General features: G+C 47.6%; 1 protein-coding gene across 3 annotated transcripts; it reads right to left on the reverse strand.

Annotated features, from left to right (window-relative positions):
* Positions 1-430: 430 nt before the first annotated feature.
* HERPUD1 (homocysteine inducible ER protein with ubiquitin like domain 1) lies at positions 431-16,786 on the reverse strand. Of its 3 annotated transcripts, none has more exons than XM_063313247.1 (8): positions 16,607-16,786; positions 12,814-12,891; positions 12,626-12,700; positions 10,178-10,305; positions 8,849-8,968; positions 6,368-6,712; positions 3,566-3,671; positions 431-2,246 (listed from the first exon to the last, which is right to left on the reverse strand). In XM_063313247.1, exons 1-8 carry the CDS (start codon positions 16,760-16,762, stop codon positions 2,088-2,090), a joined length of 1,167 nt encoding a protein of 388 aa, XP_063169317.1. In that variant the 5' UTR covers positions 16,763-16,786; the 3' UTR covers positions 431-2,087. The 3 variants fall into 3 exon arrangements, with proteins under 3 accessions (XP_063169317.1, XP_063169316.1, XP_063169315.1); XM_063313246.1 differs by having other exon boundaries at positions 431-2,249; positions 12,626-12,697; positions 16,607-16,783; XM_063313245.1 differs by having other exon boundaries at positions 431-2,249; positions 16,607-16,783.
* Between the last annotated feature and the right edge of the window lie 464 nt (positions 16,787-17,250).

The following is a 17,250-nucleotide window of genomic DNA, read 5'->3' on the forward strand; positions in this document are numbered from 1 at the left end:
TAGAAGTTGAAAAGGGATGTCAGTAAATTGGTAGAGAAAATCCACTAGAAAGGTCCAGATCCTCAAACATTTATGCAACTTCAGTATTTTTCAGAGCAGAAGCCCCTTACATTTAAGGGCCAAAAGACACATTTAGAACTTTTGAGAACATATTTTATGTCCCTCAAAATGTTCCTGGGGATCTTTCCCATTCACAAAGCTGGTGGTGATTCTGTGTATTTCTCCCCATTTATTTTTGTCCCAAGCATTTTTATTTTCTAAGAATGCCTCTGAGGCCACATGAGATTAGAGGAGATGATGAAAATGGAAGCACTGCTTTCTGACATGCCAGCTTCCTACTTCGTTTGAAATTAAAAGCTTGAGTCTTATCTATGCAGTAACTCCAAAACACTTGCAAACAGAATCTCAGTTTAATAAAATTAAGCTGTAATATATTAAACTTTGTTTAATGTGCAAGAAAAAAGTTCAGCCATCATGTAATCCATTGTCCCTACAAAACTTGCAATATTGACTAGACAGAAACAGGAAGCATCCAGGTTACAGTCCACAATAGTGAAAACACACATTTCAGCATCATCCTGAAATCTAAACATATAACTGGGAAAAAAAAAAATTATATGTAAAACAATCCCTGAGTGGAAAAGGTTTACTTTGGAAAATCATGGAATTCTAGGAATTCCAGGCAGAGAGGCTTAGTGGGGAAAAAAATCATCTGAGTGTTGTAACCAGTCCAATTACTCAGAAATCAGAAGAATGAATTTTCTTTCTATAACTTGTATTAAAATGTCCAAGTTAAATGCAGATGATGTTAAAGAATAGTATTTTTTCCCCCTACATAGGCACCCGGGGCATCTGCAGGTGGGGTGAGGTCATCACAACAATGGTCCTTAAGTAATTTGCATCAGTCATGAGTGATACAGATTACACAACCTCAATCGTGCAACGGCAACTCGTGATACCTCTCTGATGTCACTGCAGCTTTTAACAGAAGGCTGAGATCCATACACTCACATTTGAACAAAAACTGCCAGAAATGCCACAGCCTGGGTTCAGATTCCTATCTGCAAAATGAACCACCATAGTAATTTTAGGTAATTCCTTCTACTCACTCTGACCCATCTTTGGAGATTCAGACTGTCCCAACTCTGAACATTCAGGGGAGAAGAGGGGAAACTGCCACCCCCCCCTAAAAACACCCCTCCTCTTCCAACTGGAGCCTCCAGTTTGTGGAGTTACGCTCCACACAACTCTAGATCCAGGGCCATGCTTTTTATTTACATTTCAGAAAGCATCATTCATTCACAATACATGAGACTAACATGCAGGGAACCAGCCTAAATATGATATTGAACTAAGACTCAGCAAGAAGGGGAGGGAGAGAAGAATTGTTCACAAGTCTTTTGTTGCACAACTCCCATTCACAGAAACTCTTGAGTTTGAAATGTGATGACAAAATTACTAGTTATATATTTACTAGATTGCTGCATCATAGAAAAGCGCTGGAAAGAAGCCCTATTTGCAGTTGATCTATCAGAACACACACGCCCAGACCACGTGTTTACTTACTAAATTGGCAAAACAGGAAACCCACTCGTGCTTTTAAGCCTAGGAAAATACTTTCTGCTATACTGTTTAGTGTAATAGGCTCGACTGTTACCTTCTGCGGAAAGCTATTGACACCTTATCTTTTAAATGCGTTGCCTGGAAATAAGCGCAGCGTCTCTTCGTTTTTGGCATTGACTTTCCCTGCATAGCTTTTCTAATATGCTGGTTGCACAAGGTAGCACACTCGGTGCACTTGAGTGTGAGACACACTCCAACCGGAATCACATCATCCTGGCAGAGGGAATCTGCTCCTTTAGCACTTGGCCCCAAAGACAGCAGAGGCACGTGGCTTCAACGGCCATTCAACTCCCTGAAGCTCTGGGCTAGCATCTCACGGTACCTTCAGCCACATCTGTCTTTAGCTTCTAAGTGCAGATTCGCTCCCTTTTATCCAACGAGCCGTGGCCACTTCAGCATTCGAGTTAGCATCCAGACCGATCTCAGCAGACAGGAAAGCAGAAGCGTTGCACCCGGTCGGTCGGTCAGTTAGCCACAGCCGGAGGCCCCTCGGGCAGGAGTGAGGCAAAGAAAGTCTTAACGAAAAGCCAAGCTGTGCTCGCAAATGAAAGTGCTCTGGCTGGCTGGTCCTCGCGTGTGGCGTCAGACGCCTCCGTTTCATTTTGTTCTGCCGGGTTTTCCTCCTGCTGAGAGGCGGGGGAAAAGCAAACTTTTAATTACACGGAGACACAGTGTCTAACTACTTGCGTTGTGTAACTAGGCTGAAGTTGAACAATTGTTTTCTTTTATGAACTTTAGACAATGTCCCCACAAGCACCATTCACTGGATGTTTTCTTCATCGTCAGTTTCCTGAGCTTAAGCTTTGTCTCTGCTCTCGGGAGGGCAGAGCGCCTGGCAGAACCAGAGGGAACTTTTTAGTAATCTGACCTTTCCGGGATACTTCAGCCCCAAAGATCGTGAGTATCAACGAAATTATTCACTCGCTGTATTACTACATATTGGAACATAGTATTGGCAGGACCTAGGCTCCGGCCAATTTGAATTGTCCAGCACTGTTTTCCTCCCGCTTCAGACCAAGCTGCTAAAAGAACTGACTGCTGCAGGCTCTCCAACTGTGTGGTTCTTGAGCAGGGCGTCTCCACCAGGGTTCCCTGGCACCCTCGGGTTCTGCAAGAGGGCACCAGGGGTTCCCTGGGAGATCACGATTTATTTAAAACATGATTTCAAATTTGGCCAACTTCACATTCAAGAGAAAAGTTTCATTCCTTATTTTTAGTTTAAGAACACTGTTAGTGCACATTTCCTGGCTTACCCATGAAATGATATAATCATTTTGTAACGTCTGGCCTCTATTAGAGCCTGAGTGTGCAGGGGTTCCCCAAGGCCTGAAAAATATTTCAAGGGTTCCTCCAGGGTCCAAAGGGTGAGAAAGGTTGGGTTAAGCAATGAAGCTCCTCTACAACCTGGAACAAAAGGTGATGCCACCCAACCCATTTGCCAAATAAAATGTCTAAAATTCATCTGGCACAGTTACAGCACCACCACTGGCCAATGATAAGACACCCTGGGCCAACTGTTTGTTAGGATTTATCTTGCATCTGGCAAGTAATGCAAGGGTATCAAATGGCAGTTGACACAGAATAGATATATGCCAAATTCCACAATCAGTGAACCTTCTAGACCCGTGTTTCTCAACCTTGGCAGCTTGAAGATGTGTGGACTTCAACTCCCAGAATTCCCCAGCCAGCTTTGCCTGCCTGGGGGCCAAACCACGCCCGGAACACCTCAGCCTATTTCCGGTTCAGATGCTATACTTCCAAATATCACCGAATTGCCCTGGAACAGCAAGACCGTGATCTAAGCGGAGTCTGAACTCTTAAGCACGCTCCGTAGGGAAGCTTGTTCGTGATTTGCCCCACCGAACAAGCGGCTTAAGTTCTCCTGGGGAAATCCTGAAAAATAAAAGTTGATGACTGCAATGCTACCCGGCACGAAACTTACTTGTAAATTGTTATTCTGATCTTGGTGAGCAGCAGCCTCGAGAGGAGCGTGGTTCTGTGGTGGCTGGGCTGGCCTCCGCCTGAAGGGGAACCAGCCAACCTGGTGTCTGAAAAGAGAAGCTGTTTGTTAGAAAGGGAAAACCCCCTTGAGTCAAGATCAACTTCTGCTTTTTACGGAAGAACATCCGTGTTTTCTTGGCAATGACGCAGAAGTGGTCTGCCACTGCCTTCTTTCACAGGCTTTCTGACTTCCAGTCCAGCCAACTGCTCTCGATTTGCAAGGGAAGGCCTTCCAAACACGAACCAGAAACCACCCCGGCTTTGCTTTTTTTGAGCTCGGTGAAGGCTATCAGGTTACAATCCCTTGCTGGGAGGTCCTTTAGCTGCACTAACGCTTCAAGCTGACACCTAGTCAGCCGCACAATTAAGAGGAGCAGCAAATCAGCAAAAAAAAAAAAAAAGGGCAGAAACCAGGAACCACCTGTTGTGGAAGTACAAAGTACAGTATGAGAAGGAGCCAGGTTTAGGGCAACAAGTATAGGTTGCCTGCTTTGCAAGAGGGACCCTGAACAATGGGAAAACCAAGATTTTTAGAGAATTTGAGGGCTACGAGGGCAAGAAGTCCTCATGATCTGATTTGCTGACAACTTTGGGGGAAGACAGGCAGGTCCTTGCTGGTGTACCTGGGGTCACATCAGGGTTCCTCAACCTTGCCCATTCTAAGATGTGCAGACTTCAACTCCCAGAATCCTCCAGCCAGCTTTGCTGGCCGGGGACTTCTGGGAGTTGAAGTCCGCACAGCTTAGAGTGGCCAAGGTTGAGGAACCCTGGGTTACGTCTATTGTTAGGGAAAACAGCTCTTCAGGAGGAGCAGCAGTGCTGGGAAAGCCCATTGGTAGGGAATGTCAAGATAATCATGTCCGACTGAGGATGGAACATTGGGGTTCCTCGCCTTGTTACCACAGGCAGTCCTCAACTTATGACTGTTTAACAATGGTTCAAAGTTATGACGGCCTCAGAAAGTGCTTTATGACCTGTACTTGCACTTATGACCGTTGCACCACCCCCGCTGCCACGTGATTGCAATCCGAGTGCTTGACAACCAGCTTGTGTTTACGACCGTTGCAGCGTCCTAGTCACGCGATTGTGATTTGCAACATTTTTTGCCGGTTTCCCGCAAAAAAGCATCCATTGGGGCAGCTGGATTCGATTAATGGCCGCTGTAAAAATGATTGCAAAATCGAGTCCAGTGACGCAATGAGCTGACTTACGACCGCAATGACTTACGACGGAAATTCTGGTCCCAGTTGTGGTGGTAAGTGGAGGACTACCTGTATACCGCAACTCCCTTATTGTGGCTGGTGAAGGGGCTTCCCTTCTTTGGTTCAGATGGGACTACAGGGGGCTTCGTCTGGGAGCAGGGAGGGTCAAGCTGGGGCTGATGGGATTAGGCAAAGGGAAGAGGCTGACCCTGGGCACATCCAAAAGACAGGGAGGAAAAAGGGCGCAGCCTCCATCTTATTAAATCTGTTTTCTCCATTGCATAGCCTGCGACTGACCCCCTGCAACGAAATGAGCTAAGCAGGGGCAGCTCAGAGGCTCCCCTCAGAGGCGTTCTTCCATTTCTGCCTTGAGAGAGCTGGGCAGGCTGCGTGGTGTGAACAGGCATCGTGAGGGTCATATTCATCTAGGCTTATAAAACTCAAGTAACACTCATTTATGAGCGCTGAACTTTGAGAGGATGCGGCTAACAAGGTATCCTGTTGGTACAAACTCTGGACTCTGGCATTCCCCATTCAGAAGGGACTAGAGCAGTTTTTTTCAGCCTCAGCAACTTTCAGGTGTGTGGACTTCAACTCCCAGACTTCCCCAGCCAACCATGCTGGCTAGGGAATTCTGGGAGTTGAAGTCCACACACCTGAAAATTGCTGAGGTTGAAAAACACCGGACTACAGAATGACGCCATGGCTTGTTTTTAACTCTGGGAACAGCTCTATTCTCTGACTGCCATCTGAATGACCAGAGTCACGAGCCAGCCTTTGCCCAACACTCAAGCAGGGCTTGGAGAATTGCAGCCTTCTGTGAAAGGAGCCGGCTGCTGCTCCACCACTTCTCCAAAGACCTGGGGGAGCATGATGGTTAACTTCAGTCCTGATGGCTTTCAAGCAGAACATGAGACCAGATTGTTAAACACATGTCCTGCTAATAAATAATGACCATACGCCTCAGAACATGCTTAAAACTTGTAACTCTAAATTGTAATTTCCAGCATTATAATGAACCACACCAGGTACTCCCACCTCAAGTATCTATCTTCAAATTACAGGTAGTGCCTGCTTAACAACTGCAACTGGGACTGGAATTTCAGTCACTAAGCAAGGCATTAATTAAGTGAGGCATCATGAGACCAGACCTGATTTTACCATGGCTAAGCGAATCACCGTGGTCATTAAGTGAATCACTAAGCAAACCACCATGTTCGTTAAGCAAATCAGTGGTTCCCTAGCCAACTGGGAAGGTTGCAAATCACGATCCCGTGATCGTAGGACGCTGCAACCGGTCGTAAATGCGAGCTGGCTGCCAAGCACGCAGATAGCAATCACGTGCCTGCAGGGGTGGTGTGACGGTCATAACTTCGAGGACGGATCAGAAGAAACCTTTTTAGCCCTGCCATCTCTCCACATCGTTGTTAAACGAACTGTCGTTAAGTGAGGAAATCCTGTCTGTGGGTCTGCATGAATATTTTTGGATTAAAGCTAGACGCAGAAACCAGCCACCCGCCGCCCCCCGGAAGCACACTTACAGGTACATGAGGAGAGTGCCTGCCATCACCAAGAGAAGCCTGCTCATGCTGGAGTAAAAGTAGATGATGTTGACAAACACGTAGAAGAGGGTCGCCGAGTACAGCCAGTCCAGCCAATCGCGATTGACTTCTTCGTCTTCCTCCATCAGAGGACCTCCCTGGGCATTCATGCGCAGGTTTGGGTTAACGCCGGGGTTTGCCTGAGCGGGGGCGTTTTGCTCTACGGGGGGGGTCTCAGCTGGAAATGGACCAGGAAGAGGAGCTGGGGGGCTCACAGGAGCCACTGAGATCTCCTGGGAACCGCGTGCAGAGGACAAGTCCCCCGAAGTCGCGCTGGCAGCCATGCTGGAGAGGAAAGCAAAACAAAGCACCACTGTCATGCGGAAAGAAAGGCATGAAAAAAACTGAGTACGGACAGCACCAGGCAGCTTAGTTTGTGAAATGCAAATGTATCCTACATTGTAAAATTTGGGGGGGGGGAGGTGCCTTCAAGTCAGTGTTCCTGGCGACTGCTTGGACAGGTCCCTATAGTCTTCTCGGCAAGATTTTGGAGTTGGTTTGCCATTGCCTTCTTCTCCCCAGGGCTGAGAGAAGGACTGGCCCAAGGTCACCCAGCTGGCTCTGTGCCTAAGGCAGGACTAGAACTCTCAGTCTCCTGGTTTCTAGCCTGGCACCTTAACCACTACACCACACTGGCTGTCTTGAGTTAACCTTGACTCCTGGAGACTGCCTGGATGAGTCCCTGCAGCTTTCAGAGGTGGTTGGCCCTGGCCTTCTTCCCAGGGCTGAGAGAGAGGGACTGGCCCAGGGTCACCCAGCTGGCTTTGTGCCTAAGGCAGGACTAGAACTCTCAATCTCCCGGTTTCTAGCCCGGTGCCTTAACCACGACACCACTCAAATTGTAAAATATATCAATACAATTTACCACTCTAAAGTGCACTGCACAACATTTCAAGACAAACTTCAATTCTGGGACTGTTTTCACCCAACGCGCTTAATTCAGTCACTGAATTAATCCCTTTTTCTGGAGTCATACAATATATTTAATCCCAAGCTAAAACCAAGTGGATGGGTTTACAGAGAATGATAAACCGAAATAAACAAAGTTAGGCCAAGGTGCAAATAGCAAATGGAAGTCTTCAACTGGGCAAATTCAGCCAGTGAATGTCACAATTGTGATACTGCATCTCTGTGGAAGCCTGCATGAGCCTCTGACATAAATGTGCAACGTCGCAGCTCGCTTGCTCAGGTGCTGAACCCATACTCAACCTACACCGGGCCCACGTAAAGCTATGGGAGAGGCTGACTGCGATCTGACAGACTAGGCATGCTCTGTGTCTCTTCCATTAAGTATGAGGCCCAGGAAAACGTACCTCCTGTCAGGGCACTCGCCCTGTGGAACAGGGACATCTGGATGCCCCTGAGATCAAGATGGCCCCAACCCTCCTGTCCCCCCGTAAGGTGGTTTTTCCTTCTGGGGCTGGGAAGTTCGGTGAGCTCTGTTGGATGCTTGTTGGCTAAGATGGAAAGGATTTATCTGGAACTCCGGGACGCAGGGTATCGATTGTTACTGTAATCACTTTTAAATACCTTGGACTGATCTTGCTTTATTAGGGTTAGCTACCCAGTGAGAGGGACAACTGTAAAAATTGTTTACGTAAATCATTTACTTAGATCCACAATAGGACAGATAAAAGAATCTTACACCCCTGCCTGAGAGATCCCCAATACTGTCCCTAAATATTTCTATATCCTCTCCACGCCACATAGAAAGGCATTCACATTAGTGAGACTCAACGCTGTACCCTCAAAGGCACTCACGAGATTCATTAATATCTCTTACCAAGAAGGCCTTGTTATGGGTCAGAGAGAGCGGTCAGATACACACATTCTGTTTAGCAGTCCTCTATGCTGCGTCTGATCCTCAACGGGGTTGTTCTTCCAGGATAGAGTTGGTGAGCAATTTGGGGGTCCTCATGGCTTTTGCTCAAGGAGCGGGGGCAGTCGTGGCTGGGGGGAGGGGCTTTGCGAATTCATCTTCTGTGCCAAATGCACCCATACTTTGCTCAAAGTCACTCACGCCTAGGTCATTCTCGGCGGGACTACTGCAAGGTGCTCTACATGGGGCTGCCCTGGAAGACCACCTGGAAATTACAACTGGTCCGGAATGTGGACCAGTGTTGGGCGCCCCTTGGTTTGCCCACGCCCCCCCGCTGTCCCTACCCAGCTCTGATCTTTTCTGTTAACCTTCTGTCTACTAGAGAACAGCCCGTGCACGCACGCGTACTCAAAACACTGATACTGTTCCTCTGTACTGACAGCCTCACGTTACTGGGGGGTTTCTGAAAGTTAATGACTCTTCCCACACCACACTGTATGAGCGTGAAAAACGTGCCACGAATTTCATCGGCTACGAAGGGCTTAGCACTTAACTTCAAGATGTCAAGAAAGCTATCAAGAAAGATTAAAAACAAAACCTACTATTGCATGTAGTACTGTCTCGCGTAAAGCTGATGGAACCAGAGCTGCAGCATGTGATAAGCTGTGTAGGATGAGTAACTGGAGCTCACGCCTTGAAAGGGATGTTCGGCCGCCAGAGATCTGGTTAAGAAAACACAGACAAGATGCTGCCGTTACAGGTAGTCCTCGTTTAACGACCACAATAGGGACTGGAATTTGGTCACTAAACGATGCTGCTGTTAAGCAAATCAGGACCCATTTTATGACCATTCTTGTGGCAGTTGTTAAGAGAACCACGCGGCCATTAAGCAAAAATAGGGAACTGCGTGATTCACTTATCGGAAGCCAGCTGGGAAGGCTGAAAACAGCTATTACGTGACCATGGGATGCTGCAACCATCGTAAATATGCCACGGTTGCCAAATGCCCAAATTGTGATCACGTGACCATGGGGAAGCTATTATGGCCATTAATGCAAGGATTGGTTGTCAGTTTTTTAGTTACACTGCTGTAACTCCAGACAGTGGCTAAACGAACAGTTGTTAAGGACTAGCTGTGTTTTCCTCCCTCCTAATCAATTTACAACATTTAGCAAGGGTTGGTGTAATACTGTAAGCTCCAAGCCAAGAATTTATGTTTATATACCGCCCCCCCCACCCCCAAAAAAGGAAATGATGTTACAGTCAGCTTTGTTAATGGAAGGAAAGTGCTCAAGTGCTGGCAAAGGTTCATAAATACTGATTTGGCTTAAACACCCAGCCTCCATTAGAGCTCCCTTACTTTCATCAAGGCTGAATGAGCAGGTCTGGGGAAGGTGTTTGCCTTGGCATCATGAGCAGGGAAGATGGAAAATCTGTCCTGCTCTCATGTCCTAACTTGAAGAATGTCTGCCTTTTCTTCCAGCCTCCTACAAGCATCAACAGATGAAAGAGGCACAAAAATCACCAGCTTTCCTCCCATTTCTAATGATACAAAGGAAAGGCGTGTAAACACCCTTCTCACCAGAAGCCCCAAAGGATTTTCCAATGCTCGTGAAATACCTCATTCGTATTCTGGCACGAGCATTTAAGTCCCATCTACCCTGCAAGTCTTACGTGGCAATGCCTGGCTGAACTAAACAGATTGTGGAAAACTAAGCACAGTTGAAAAAACGTTGATGGGTTCGAAGAATGTGAAATCCCAGGGCCTGGAGAGTCAAAAACACATCCCAGGAGAACGTAACGCCACCCCGCTTCTGTACCGAGGTCAGAAAACTACACAAAGGTGCCCACAACATTACCAGGACTGAAATTCAAATCAGACACGCTTCTGTTCTTCCACCCCACAAGAAGAACTGGATGCTCAAACGTACCTCGTGCCAGCTTCCCCTGCGGTGACGAACTGGCTGAGGGGGGCCTGGCTTTGGCTATAAGCAGGACCTGGAGGAAGGACAGATGGATCCTGGCCCAATGATGTGGACTGCTGCTTGGCTTCAGCCATCTAAACGAACAAGAATTTACCACTGCATTTTAAAACAGGCTTCAAAAGTGTCTGCTCCAACTCATTCACCTCCATTTCTGGCCCTCTGAAGCAAACAATTCCATTTTGTTAGGAAACCACAGGTAACAAGGGAAGGACAATTGATCCTGGAAATCCTACCTCTTTGGGCAGTCCACAAAGGCTGATCTCCCCCAACTTTCTCATTCAACCTATAGAACAATGGCTGGGTTCGCCCATTCGGCTAAGCCAAATGCAGCCGGTAAGCCATTATTTTCCGAGGTTGTGGAAAGCTGAAATTACTCCTGGCTTTCTGTGAGCTCAGTCCCTGAATCAGTTGGCTCCTTCCCCACACCTACAACGTCCTTCTACTTAGCTCAACAGCTCCCAGCCTCCTTCCAGCACTGCCTGTCAAGAAGAGACGACGATCCCTCATGGGGTTCACCTGAAAGATCCTACATCCAGCAATCATCTGTATCTGTTGGACATCCGCCCCCCCCAAAAGCCCCAGAAGTGGTTAACTTAGATTTTGTTATCCTGGCAAGATTTCCATACTATAATTCCCTCTTGGGATTTCTGGCTTCATGGGTACCTCTGCACTCTTCCTAGGGCTAAGGGAAGCCTGCAATTGGGGCCACATTTTAAAAAGACTGATCCTGACGTGAAAAGCCTATAATCTGACCAGGAAGTCAAGAGATGAGCTGTTCCCTCCTGCCACTTTATGGATGGAATGTCGGCCAAGGCCCCGCCGTGCAGCTCCTTTTGGGTCCCTACCACTTCAAGTCTCCTCACACCCCTTTTTCCCATGACTGACATTAGTAATTATTGTTCTTGTTTTAATTTCCCAATATAAATATATAAATAAATAAAATCTGTCCTCTCCCTGTAGAGTCCCCTCAAACACCACCTTACAAACCAACGTATTTGCCAAGTTGAAGCACCCCTGGGTTGGTGCTTCTGCAAATTTTGGCAAACACTCGGCTTCTTGGACAGGGCTGCCCCATTAGCAGCAGCCTGCTTCTGGTAGGAGAGACCCAACGCTGCAGAGGGGAGGCCGCTGTACAAGGGTGGGAAACAGGTGACCCTCCAGATGTCATGCAAGTAACAGAGCCAACGATTAGCAACAACTGACAAAGCTGCTGGCCCACCCATGGAGGACCACAAGTTCCCTTTCTTGCTTTTGGAGTAGGGCTCAGTCAGGTGTGAAACGGTGAGGGTTGCATTTCCTGAATACAGAAGTAGCTTCAGATGCAGATGGAGGAGTTCTCTTGCGTAACAGCTTAACCCTGTACCAGAAAATGCTGCCAGGCATCATCTTGGGCAAGACTGGGCAACTGTTTGAGGACCTACTAACTTGCTGCTCCTTTACCCCATTTATACTCCTCCTCCTGGTATACCCTGCCTTTACTCTGTACAACTCAAGGTAATGTATATAAGGCCCCCTCTTCCTATTTTGCCCACAGCTCAAAGGGGACTGGCCCAAAGTCACTCCGTTGGCTTCTGTTCCCAGAGAGGACCAGAGCGCCCATCTGCTGGTTTCTAGCCCAGCTCACTGACCATGACACCAAACTGGCTCTCAGTAATTCACCTTCCTTGTTCAGGCTTACGGAGAATGGGCTACTAAGGAAGAGGTCTCAGGAGGGGCCATAGCTGCTGCTGCTGGTTTGCTCATGGGTTCTTCACTTGGCCAACAAGCAGTAGAACGGACGAGCAGCAACTGTGGACAGGAGTGGTGGTGAGGAAGGAGGTTTACTGTGAAAGGAGCCCACTAAAAGCAGCTTCCCTGAAGGCAGCAGACTCTGAGGAACTGGTTTAGATCATGTCTCCCCATAGCTTCCCCTGCTCTATAGCTAGGCATTTACGTCAACGAATGCAGCATCAACAACCAGAAAAACTAGACATTGAGGTAATCAAAGCACCTGAGACAGATCGCCAGCATTTGCCACTATTGTTCTGAGTTGGTCTGAACAATCCCAATCCAACTAGCATCTACCCACGAGTTTCACAACATGACCGATGCCACGTTTACTGTATGTTTCAGCAGAGCACATGATAAAGAGTTTTACACGCCCAGATGACCAAGACAGGACACCACAGAAGAGCAGCTGCTTTGCTCGCTGTTTCATAATAAATTCTCCCAGACGTGATAGAAACCAGGGCCGTATTAGCTGTAGGTTTGATCTACAATGCAAAATAATGTTTCTGCTCTCACAGTACTATCCTGACTCCTCCCAGCATAACTAGGTGGCAGGCCAGATGTTCCAGTTTAACATCTGATTCCAAAAGTCAGAGATAAGCTAACATCTACACAACAACTCAGTACCTTCACGTCAGTCCCTTGCATCTGTGGCAGATTCTTCGAGTTGCACACCAGATGGAGAGCATGAACCACCTCCTGCTGAAAACAGAAAGCATGCTGAAGTTTCAAAGGAGGATTCAGTGGAGCAGATTTTCCTGAGACTCCATTAATTACTGAAAGCACCGCCAGCCAGCAGGTAACATGCCACCTACCTTGGTGAGGACCTCCTGCAGAGAAAGGTGGTCAGGCAACAACTTGCCAGAATAGATTAACCTCTGAGTGTCTTCAGGCTTTGAAGGAAGAAAACACAGCAGTTAAAATCTATTTTTCTAATTGGAGAGAAGGCTGCCTCGTTCTTGTCAATGTGCATGAATGGGTTTTTGTCTTAAATTATAAACAGCTGATCTTTGGACAACCAGCTGAGCAAGGACCTTCAGGCCACTTCTCAAAAGGAAAGATTTCCCCCTTAAAGAATAATAGCTGGATTCCAGCTGTTTCATCAACCTAGTGACTGAACTGCAGTTACAGGCTGTCTTCCATCAGCAGGCTAAGATTCGCTAAATCACTGCAACAAACACCAACTGCACAGAAGAGGTTACAGGAAGAGCCGAGAGCTGGCTGTAAATACTGAAACCAGTTTCAATGTATTCTAACAGAGGCATATTTTTTTTTAAAGAAAGCAGCAGCTGCTGGTTATTTAAGATTTGTCACTCATCCACCTGTTATTTTATGGCTTATATTGTTTTCCTTTTCTTACACATCTAAAAGAATACAGAAAATATAGTATCTGTATCAGCGTTATTTCCTTTATTATATATACAGGTAGTCCTTGACTTAAAACCGTTCGTTTAGCAACTGTTCGAAGTTACAACAGTGCTGAAAAAAGTGACTTGAGACCAGTCCTCACACTTATGACCATTGCAGCATCCCTGCAGTCACAAGATCAAAATTCAGGTGCTTGGTGACTGGCATGTATTTATGATGGTTGCAGCGTCCCAGGGTCACGTGATCATCATTTGCAACCTTTCTAGCCAGCTTCCGACAAACAAAGTCAATGGGGGAAGCTGGATTCGCTTAATGACCACGTGATTCACTTAACAGCCACAGTGATTCACTTAACCATGGCAAAAATGTTGCAAAATCAAGTGTGACTCACTTAACAACCATCTCACTTAATGGACATTCCAGTCCCAATTGTGATAAGTCAAGGACTACCTTTATATATACACACATATGAAAAAAAGGAATTTTCTACTCCTGCTTCTGACCCAGGTAACATATGGCCACTTCTGAAATCAGGTAAAACCATCCACTGTGGGAGAAGGCCAAGCTTCTTTAACTATCAGCAACCCAGACCAAATTGCCAGGCATTTATGTTAATCATTGACACCAGTGAGGAAGCTTGATCATGTAACCTTTTCTTCTGATTGATCAGCAGCTGAAAGTAGATTTCTACAGACTTTTAACTTCCAGGATAACCCCATGCTCAGTCTTTAAACTGAGGCACTACCCTTAGAAATTCACAGCACATTTCTTTCAGATGCAAGGACTGGTTTCCATGCTAGCCTTTTCCAACCAGACCCCCTACAAAGATGTTGAAAGTGCAGCCCCCAGCATCTGGAGCTGTGTTTTTCAACCTTGGCCGCTTTAAGATGGGTGGACCTCGACTCCCAGAATTCCCCAGCCAGCATGGCTGGCTGGGGAATTCTAGGAGTCGAGGTCCACCCATCTTAAAGCGGCCAAGGTTGAAAAACACCAATCTGGAGGATATCAAGCTGGAGAATTGGCTGTTCTGCACCTCAGTTTTGTAGCTGGCACCTTTTATGCTCAGAGTAAAACACATTTCCCTGCTCCAAACCTCTCTGAAGAAATCCTTGCGCTGGAAGACTAAAGGCAACTTCAAAACTGGAAGGGTCAAACCCTAACATCCCATTGTACAATCTCTGCCAGCAAGCAACACACTACATTGCAGGTTAGGTTTATCAACAGGTTAACAGAGCTAGCTGGTGTGTAAAGCCACACCAAAAAACAAGAGATGGGCAATGGGTTAATACTAAGCTACAACACCCAGCATACATCACCAGCAGCCTTTGGAAATGACGGTGCTGCAAAACACTTCCCAAATTCCTGGAAAGGTCACCCAGCACTGGAATATTCTGTATTACAAAAAGCTACTGCATGTTTTAAGATCATTCTTTCCTCCCTTCATCTTGCCTGTCCATGCAATGAAAAGGTTTTTTTAAAAATTTATGTTTACTCCTGTACCACAACCCAGCACATAGGAAATTCCAATCAACTGAATTTACTAATGAAGCTGTTCTCATCTTATTAAATGGCTAAAGTATGTAGCCATGTCAGTATCAGGCCAACGGGAAGCCTTTTCCAAAATAAATGTAGAACTGCACAAATATAATTATGAAACCATAGTCTGTTCTCCTTTTGAGTTCGCTTTAAACAAATAAAGGACTGCCTGTCAGCTATCAGTTGCATCATCAGCTTTGCAAAGCAAACAGATTCAAAGTGATTTTGTTTTGGGGAGAAAGGATACAAAAAAAGCAGCTGTTTACACTTTTTCCTATTTTAGAAAGACTTTAAAGATTTCTGAATATTAACAGCAAGCCACAGAGGTTACCTGAAGGAAGACACTTTGAGAAGTTATGTACAAGGACAAAACATTATTTTTTCTTTTTCCATTTAGCTGCCCAGATCTAGAAAGTTTCGTAATACATGTACTGTTTGCTGATCAGGAGAAGGCACTTCGGTTTGGTCCTATGTGCTGGAAATCTACAATTCTCAGCAGCAAACCAAACAGGAAATGATGAAAGCTTCTGATCTGATTAACCTAAAAGCACCCCCAGCAGAATGCTATCATTCTAAACATCATTAACAATTTCCAAGAAAAATGGGCCAGGCCTATTCCCTACGCAGTAACCCCACACAGCGAGGACTTTTTTGGAGACAACCCCCTTCTACAGCCAAACCTAACTCAAAGGGGGTAAAAAAGTCAGGATAAACCCTTGCCCATTACTCAAATTTTTGGTGAAAATGCAGAGTACACAAAGGGCATCTACGCAGGCCCTGCCATGAAGTGACGGAGAAATTCTTTTAAAATTGATGAACAGGACACCGAATTCTAGTGGCTGATCTTGGCTGACCTCAAAAAGCTCAGCAGGGCCAGACCCTGGTTAGTGCTGGGATGGGACACCACCAGGAAATCCCAGACAGAAGCCACCCTGGAAAAAAGCAACAGGAAGCCAATTCCATACAACGAAGGAACCAGGAAGGCTTCCTTGTGGCATCTTCCCTCTCTGAAAGACACTGGGATAAATCAACACTACAGGGAACTTTTTTTTTAAACTTTTTCAGATGTGACATGGTCCTCACTCTGAATTACATGGCACAGCAAATGCACTCTGCACATGCTCAGAAAGACACTGGGATAAGTCAACCCTGCAGGGAACTCTGCATTTTTTCCTTTTTCAGATGAAATTCGGTCCTTGCTCTGAATTATGTGGCAGAGCAAATGCACTCTGCACCTACTCAGAAGCTCCACTCCCCAGTCTGGTACCGCTTTCTCTCCATACGGAAGGCAAAAGAGCACAACCCAGACAAGGGGGCCAGCTGGGGGGGGTCATCCCCACCCAGCACCCCGCTGGAAAAGGTCCAAAGGGCTTCCTTGCTGGCAGGGGACCACTCCCATCATCCCCAGCCGCGCCATTCTACTGGGCAACGGCGGCGGGGGAGGATGGGGAAGGACGCCAAGCTCATCTCGGGGACCCCAAGGTAAGGAAAAGGCGCTTAAGCGGGTTTCAAAACCCGTTCCCCCAAACCGCTGCCAGGCCAGCCTTCCACGTCGGGCCCCTCCCTAGGAACCCACCCCGAGTCCCGCGGCTCTTTGCACGCCATCCCCAGCCAGCAAGCGGGGGCGGGATAGACTGCGCCTGTCCGAGGAGGCTCCACTTCCCGGAGGGGAGGGGGGTGCGCATGCGCGCCCTCACGGCTCACCGGCGCGTCCGGATGAAGGCGTCGGAGCTCCGCCTTGAGGCGCCGGACGCTCCAGGAGCGCCGGGCCGCCAGCAGCAGGTCCGGGTGCCGCTGCGCGGGGCTCTTGACGACGAGGCCCACCTCGTCCGCCGCCGCTTCGGCTCGCTCTCCGTCCATACTCCGCGGCCACCGAGTCCTCCCGCAACCAACCAGCCCGCCCACCCTTTGCAGCCGACGACACTGCCACTCCTGCGTCGACGGCTGCCTTTATAGCCGGCGGCTCGGGCCACGCCTCCCCATCGTCGCGACGTCGCTGTGTCCTCCGCGGATTGGCCGCCAGAGCGACACCGAGCCAGACGTGGACCTATCAGGAGAGGTCTCTGGAGGGAGAGGATGGAGGGGAAGGAGCGATAGGCGGGGCGAGGCCCAGAGGGACCTGTCAATCTGGAGGCGGGAAGTCGGTTGGTTGGCGCACAGCGGAGGCAAACAGCGTCCTCGGTTGGACTACCGCTCCCATAATTCCTTGCCTCTGGCTGGGACGGCGGGGGTTGAAGGGAGTTGAAGTCCAAAATCTCTGCAGCCTTCCGCATTTCGTAACTGTGCTTACTGTACTGCCGCTGCGGTCCCATAGAAACGAGGCTAAACTAAAATCAGGTTGTTTGTGA

Source organism: Candoia aspera, chromosome 11 (genome assembly GCF_035149785.1).
Source record: "Candoia aspera isolate rCanAsp1 chromosome 11, rCanAsp1.hap2, whole genome shotgun sequence".
Lineage (NCBI taxonomy): Eukaryota > Metazoa > Chordata > Lepidosauria > Squamata > Boidae > Candoia > Candoia aspera.

Excerpts from the sequence above, each read along its gene's own strand:
- HERPUD1 (XM_063313245.1), bottom strand. The coding sequence starts at position 16,762 with ATGGACGGAGAGCGAGCCGAAGCGGCGGCGGACGAGGTGGGCCTCGTC. Across the intron at positions 12,892-16,606 it reads GCCTTCATCCGGACGCGCCG|CCTGAAGACACTCAGAGGTT; the intron begins GTGAGCCGTGAG and ends CTTCCTTCAAAG. Across the intron at positions 2,250-3,565 it reads ATCAGAATAACAATTTACAA|CAGGAGGAAAACCCGGCAGA; the intron begins GTAAGTTTCGTG and ends CCCGCCTCTCAG.